Source organism: Argopecten irradians, chromosome 10 (genome assembly GCF_041381155.1).
Source record: "Argopecten irradians isolate NY chromosome 10, Ai_NY, whole genome shotgun sequence".
NCBI classification, from domain to species: Eukaryota; Metazoa; Mollusca; class Bivalvia; order Pectinida; family Pectinidae; genus Argopecten; species Argopecten irradians.
The window spans coordinates 30062077-30069750 of NC_091143.1; the positions used below are offsets into that span (position 1 = coordinate 30062077).

Here is a 7674-nt window from a genome sequence, read left to right on the forward strand (position 1 = left end):
GGCTGACCAGCCATGGCCACCATTTAGGATTTCAATAGTAAAAAAGTTTATTACCGCTATATATATTTTTCAGAAAGTACTGAAGGGATCTTTCTGAAGTTTTATTTGTAGGAGGGCTCTAGGGGTCAACAATGTAATCAGAAAAATAAAGCTTTGGACAAATTAGTTATCTTTACATTAAAATTTATAACAGAAAAAAAAATTCTAACTGTATTTTATTTTACATATATCTGTTTTATTTATTGAAAATTTAATTTTCACATACTTAATTCTACAATGTCATAATAAAGTTACATGAAAGTAAATGTACAGTGTAGAACAAAAAGGTTTTTACATCATAATTTGACAATTAATAAATCAAATAAAAATGATACAAAATTGGGACTGTACTTATATTGTACTAAAAAGATTTAGTAGGATATATCTTACTGTTACTAAAAATAAATAAGTAAACAATACTGATTTTGTTCGCTAATGCAATACATAGCAATATGTAATGACTTTGTCTTGATCTTTTGATACCAAAATAGTTAATATATATGGCAGGAATAGCTATGAAATGCAATGAAATGTAATGAACAGATCTAGAGTGGGATTATATATATGGACTCGATCCCGACACATTTGTACTAAATAACCCCCAGATCTACCACTGGGTATATATATAGTGGGTGCCAGGTATAATAAATCTACAAAATCCCAAGTCCTATCGATTGTACCAATGTAAGTAATATTTATAAATAAATCCTATTTGACATTACTAAATGAAGGTTAACGTCATTGCATCAACCTTTGTTCCAGCATACTGCGGACATATACACACTAAATTCAATGTACCTTATAGATATTGAGCTGTAGCTATAGCATTTAAGCAATGCTATGCTTATAGTCATTTGACATTAAATTTGACTCCTGTCACCTTGCAGGAAGGTCAAGTATTCATTTGAACAAACTTATTAATTAGTAATCCTTCATCCCACTTATTCCCAGCATGCATATAAATATATCACAAACCAAATAATACTGACGAGAAGTCCTAGCATGCTACAAGGTTAGGCTCTTGGCCATGGCTTCTCACTACGAATATAAATATTTAAGCCTATTTGATCAATGTAATTTTGAATGAAGCTCTATTTCTACGAATATAGGTCGATGTTATTGAGTTGAACAAAGTTTAAATTTGTCACACTTCTTCCTGAAGGTATGGATATGGGTACCATTTTAATTGCTAGACCCTTGGACCTTCAATTTGATAATGAAAACTTTACAATCATACAGACAGCGGAAAGCACACCAACTAAAACAGCATTGTAAACATACTAGTATGTTGAAAAATTATTTTTTACATTTATTGACAAATAAATGTATTAAACAATCATGGTTTTTTTAAGATAAGATAAATAAATATACATGTCATATAAATATAACTTTGTATCATGAAACTTCATTTAAAAACAATGTTTGTGTAAAACCAATTAATTTTGATAAAGCAAAACAGTTTTGCAATCGATAAATAAAATAAGATCAAAATTAAAATTATGGGTCTTCAAAATCTCTCAATTCTGTGATTTTCAATTTCCTAATGCATGTATTTTATTGACAAAAAGACTTTAAATCTCAATGGGAATGGAAATATAAAAGTACAAACAAACATTTAATGAAAGTAATTAATTTAAGGGGAGGTAACTCCCTGATGAGAAAGATATTTATCAATAATTTTAATATTGTAACTCTTTAAATCTTTTTTTTTCTCAGTCATGTGTTTCCCAAATTAACAGTGATTGACATAATTCTAAATATACTTGCATCAATAATATTAATGAACACTGTTTTGTCTGTGACACTTTTACATAAAGATGCCAGCACCATATGCATCAACAGAGTGAAATTGGTAGTTATTATATTTGGCCAATACATCAACATGTACCATGCATGTAATCGTAATGAGTTTTATAACTAACACCAGCTAAAATCAATGAAATAAGGCTGAATCTTTGTTTTACAGACTTTGACGACATATACATACGTACAGCATTCAATTACTGTGGATTGACCCTTAATAAACCAAACGCACACGGCCCCATCCCAAACTGTCCGGATTGTGAAATTTCATACTGCAATTAAGCTAGATTAATATTTCCCATACTCATAATATTTTGTAATTTGATGGATTCTGAGTACTTTGATTAAGAAATAATTTCATTGGTCCCCATGCCATATTTAGATTGAGGTTCAATAAAACCGTATCTTACGTACACATATTCAAAAATTAAATACACACCTTAAAGACAGTTTTGAACTTACTTAATTTTAATCAGCTGCAAAAAGTAGTGTTGGACAAATTCTCGATTAGTAAATATAGGTTGTCCAAAACCGATCATTGATTATTATTGACAATTCCCGACACTAGCTAAAAGATAGAGAAAAAATCTAAAAGTATAGAGCTCTATATAATAAAAATAAATAATAGTCAACATATATGTACACATACATTTGTAATGTATGTAATATAAATACCTACTGCAACCGGAAAATCATAAAATGAAGACCAACTCTTACATACACATTACACAAACTATACTGGCAAATTAAACCCAATCTTCAAATATACATTAAACCTCAGCAAGAAAAGGCAGTTCTTCCCTACTAGAATATTGCACGTATACATGCTATGACATGTCCCGCTGCAGGGCTAAACCCTGTGATGAAATTGCCATAGACACAGCCTGGTCAAGGAGATCTGAACTGGACATCGACACAGTTGTTGCCCCTGACGTATGGGCAAAACTTAAATTTGGATCAAGAATGATGTCCCTTGTTTCTGCCAAGCAATCTGGCTGAAAACGACGTTCAGAGAAAACCATGTCTGATAAGTGTGGGACTTGGGACAGCAAGGGTGCAAGTGTAGCACTGTACACGGCCTGGTGTTGGGAGACAATAACTTGACTCCCTAGATTTTGATGCTGGGGAATGAGGCCCTGACTCTGTATAGCTTGGGATATCCCAGCATCCTCTACATTACACTTTCCCGTCACAAAGTTATCAGCGTTGGTGTCTGGAGACACACCCATGTCCTCTAGTGTTTTATTGATAGCATTGTCTACAACCGCTTTAGCTATATGACTGTTTTGGCGCTTGGCTAGGAAACTGTTAAACTCATTTGAATTTGATGAACTTGTTGAAGAGTGAGGATTGTATTCGCTTCTGTGACCATTCGAAGGTACACTTGCAGAAGACGATCCAAAAAAAGCACTTTCTGAATTTAGATCACCACCTGGTGGATCTGCGAAATGGAATTCAGGTACAAGGTGATTGCTACCTCTTTGTATATGTTCACATGTCTCTATTGGTTTGTTAGTCCCTTCAACACCAGTAACTTTAGATTTGATGGTTCCATAAAAGTCTGCATTTTGTCCGTTGAATCTTGTATTTACTTTCTCACTTGAGAATGAACCTTGTGGTGAAAGCTCTGGGTCATCAACATTTTCAGCTTCGTTTTCATATGTCGCTGCTCTGGCACTTACTGTTGAATTGATGTGTTGTGAAGACGGTGCGTCCTCTTGAAGATTGCTGTGTGCCACATGCACAGGATCTGACCTTTGTAAAATTGGCAAAAGGTCACAGTTTTGACGTTTATTTCCCTTGCTAGATTCGCCCTTAATCTGCCAATCATGTCGTGCTTTTTTAAAAGCACTGTTAGCACCACTAGATTCTTCGCTCTGGGCTTTACGTTTTGATTCGTAAGAGGCTGAAGGAAGTTTCATTTCCATTTCTTCTAGACTTAAAAGGTGAACTTATGAAAGTCAAGAAGGTTTACTCATCACACCGCAGTTCATTGTAATTCCTTTTGTCTGCAACATAAAGCAAATCAATTAATTAACTAGGTATCTGAATTTGTAATGAGGAAAAAAAAAAGAGAGAGAAAAAAACCCAGGAGTACTTAATATACAAAAACATATATATATAGTGTATTTCAGTTATAAAGTACGTTAATCTACATGTATAATAAATACAATGTATCCTTTTTGGATATATGTTGAGCTAGATTTTCTTGAAAACGCCCCATATATATATGCCACATACATATATAGGTGTAACATATATCCAAGATCATAAATGCATCAACTGTCACATAGCTCAGAAATCTCTTAGCTTTTTGCTCAACATGCATGGAAGTAGATATATGTACAAGTACAGGACGCTAGTAGTCCGACTTACCATAGCCCTGATAATCACACCAGGCTTAACAATAACAATTTGATAAATCAGATGTAATGAAGATCAAAATAAATGTACATGCACCCTTGATACTCCAGGGGTTAATTTCAATTTCGTTTATCCACCCATGGACTAGCTATGCTAAAACTGGAGGCAGTTCAGGAGGAAAAAAACTGACCAATCACGTGCACAGACCCTGCAGGTGATCAGGTAGTTTAATCTCTGCAGGCCTGTGATTGGTCAGTTTTTTTCTGCTGATTAACTGATGATTCAATTCTTTTGATGAACATTTGTACATCAAAAGAATTGAATCATAAGCCCATCAGCAGAAAAAAAAGACCAATCAAGCCTGCAAAGATTTACTTTGAAGATTATGCAGCCAGCAACGCCCAACTTCAAAGCAAGATAGTCACATAAGTGTAATGCTATTCGCTTATTTTGTTGTACATCAGAGGAAATTGCTGCAGGTCCCAGCCTATATGATTGGTTACTGTTTTATTGTCCTCTACTACTGCTTTCAATTTGACTATGAGATAGCCCAGGGCACAGGTGTCTGCTTCTAGTTTTGGAAAAAAAAATATAAAAACCTACCCCTTAGTAGGGCCAGGGGACAGGCATTTATTTTATTTTTTCTCCAAAAGTACCATTGAAGCGGTGGATATGACGTCAGTGATAATAACCCATGGCGTATCGAAGATGGTGTAACCCTGACTACATGCACAGAGAGTGGTAATGTACAAATTAGAAAGCCTTCATGTACATTTAGATTTTCAAACACGCATGTCTGCAATTGCATTGGCCTAGCTACCAGGCTAAAACCACAGAGTCTCGATTGCGAGAAAATCTTATAAAAAAAATAAACAAGAGGCCCAAAGGGCCTTAACGGTCATCTGACTACCTTGGCAATAGTAAAATTAATTTCATATGGTGTCACTTTGTCAGGACCATGTCAGGATCATTTTCAATTTCAATAAATTTTATTTCAAACAAGAGGCCAAAGGGCCCTAACATGAAGGAAATTAATTAGATATAGTGTCATGGTAGCCATCTTCTATTTGTGATCAACCAGAGATGTAACAATACTTTGTCGGGACCATGTCAGGATCATTTCGTGCAAGTTTCAGCCAAATAGCACCGGTAGAATTTGAGAAGAAGTTCAAAATGTGTTTTCAAGATGGCGGCTGTGGCGGGCCATCTTGGATTTCAGATCGACCCGAAAAATAACAACACTTTGTCGGACCATGTCAGGATCATTTCATACAAGTTTCAGCCAAATCGCAGCGGTAGAACTTGAGAAGAAGTTCAAAATGTGTTTTCAAGATGGCGGCTGTGGCGGCCATCTTGGATTTCAGATCGACCCGAAAAATAACAACACTTTGTCGGACCATGTCAGGATCATTTCATACAAGTTTCAGCCAAATCGCAGCGGTAGAACTTGAGAAGAAGTTCAAAATGTGTTTTCAAGATGGCGGCTGTGGCAGCCATCTTGGATTTCAGATCGACCCGAAAAATAACAACACTTTGTCGGGACCATGTCAGGATCATTTCATGCAAGTTTCAGCCTAATCGCACCGGTAGAACTTGAGAAGAAGTTCAAAATGTGTTTTCAAGATGGCGGCTGTGGCGGCCATCTTGGATTTCGGATCGACCCGAAAAATAACAACACTTTGTCTGGACCATGTCAGGATCATTTCATGCAAGTTTCAGCCTAATCGCAACGGTAGAACTTGAGAAGAAGTTCAAAATGTATTTTCAAGATGGCGGCTGTGGCGGCCATCTTGGATTTCGGATCGACCCGAAAAATAACAACACTTTGTCGGGACCATGTCAGGATCATTTCATGCAAGTTTCAGCCAAATCGCACCAGAAGAACTTGAGAAGAAGTTCAAAATGTATTTTCAAGATGGCGGCTGTGGCGGCCATCTTGGATTACGAATCGACCCGAAAAATAACAACACTTTGTCTGGACCATGTCAGGATTATTTCATGCAAATTTCAGCCTAATCGCACAGGTAGGAACTTGAGAAGAAGTTCAAAATGTGTTTTCAAGATGGCGGCTGTGGCAGCCATCTTGGATTTCAGATCGACCCGAAAAATAACAACACTTTGTTGGGACCATGTCAGGATCATTTCATGCAAGTTTCAGCCAAATCGCACTGGTAGAACTTGAGAAGAAGTTCAAAATGTGTTTTCAAGATGGCGACTGTGGCGGCCATCTTGGATTTCAGATCGACCCGAAAAATAACAACACTTTGTCGGGACCATGTCAGGATCATTTCATGCAAGTTTCAGCCAAATCGCACTGGTAGAACTTGAGAAGAAGTTCAAAATGTGTTTTCAAGATGGCGGCTGTGGCGGCCATCTTGGATTTCAGATCGACCCGAAAAATAACAACACTTTGTCGGGACCATGTCAGGATCATTTCATGCAAGTTTCAGCCAAATCGCACTGGTAGAACTTGAGAAGAAGTTCAAAGTGTGAAAAGTTAACGCACGGCGTACGGCGGACGGCGGACGACGACGGACGAAACATGACGACTATAGGTCATCCTGACCCTTCGGGTCAGATGACCTAAAAAAGGTATCGATAATATATATAAAAAATTTTTTTTATATATATTTGATACTATTTTTATTTTTTTTTTTTATAAGAGCGCAGCTTTCTGCGCGGCCGAAGGCCGCGTAGAGATAAGCTCTATACTAACCATAACACGTGTGTGGGCATATAAATGTAGTTGTCCAATATATAGGTATGTGTATGTTCTCAAGCGCACGGCACCGTCAGCAGTGACGTCACAAAACCTGACGCCAAAGATGACGGTACAGATTCGCGCTAATTTTCGATAGCATGGCATGTTGCCAAATTTTCTCTGCATCTGATAAAAACAAGATTGAAGTATATTGAACTATTCCATTTGGATTGTTTTGAATTCTTTCTAACTATCGATAGTATTTGCATGTCAGTGAAATATTTTATTGTTAATCTCGTAGAAAAATATAGACAATATAGAGTTATGATGTTATAATCTTTTACATGTAGCTGCGCTCTTCTGAGGCTTTGCCTTAAATTTTTTATAGGATTTTCTCGCAACCGAGACACTGTGGCTAAAACCAGCTTCTGCAATTCAGCTGTTACACAATGTTAGACTTGATTTCTATTGTTTCGATTATTCTGGCCAATATACACCTACTTACCAATACGTCTTCGTTCTTATTTTGAAGACATCCTCACTCAACAATCTAAATAAATGGTTTGTTACATAGGTTGAACAGGATAATCAGCTGATAATCTTCGAAGTCTAATCATGTTTAGCTGCAGACTATTTTTTATGCTAATCAGTGTCACTTAAAAGCTTTAAGCACAATGAATCATTTCCGTTATTTTTAAACGTTTTGCTGTCATCACTTGTCTGAAATATTTCTATAATTTTATTTCTCGTTTATTTTTTTCTATTTG

At 36.2% G+C, this 7674-nt stretch overlaps 1 protein-coding gene across 1 annotated transcript; it reads right to left on the reverse strand.

The window, feature by feature from the left end:
- Window positions 1–220: 220 nt before the first annotated feature.
- LOC138333617 (uncharacterized) lies at window positions 221–7571 on the reverse strand. The gene is made up of 2 exons (XM_069282095.1): window positions 7413–7571; window positions 221–3851 (listed from the first exon to the last, which is right to left on the reverse strand). The coding sequence occupies exon 2, from the start codon at window positions 3768–3770 to the stop codon at window positions 2670–2672; it is 1101 nt and encodes a 366-aa protein (XP_069138196.1). The 5' UTR covers window positions 3771–3851; window positions 7413–7571; the 3' UTR covers window positions 221–2669.
- Window positions 7572–7674: the final 103 nt, after the last annotated feature.

Excerpts from the sequence above, each read along its gene's own strand:
- LOC138333617 (XM_069282095.1), bottom strand. The coding sequence starts at position 3,770 with ATGGAAATGAAACTTCCTTCAGCCTCTTACGAATCAAAACGTAAAGCC.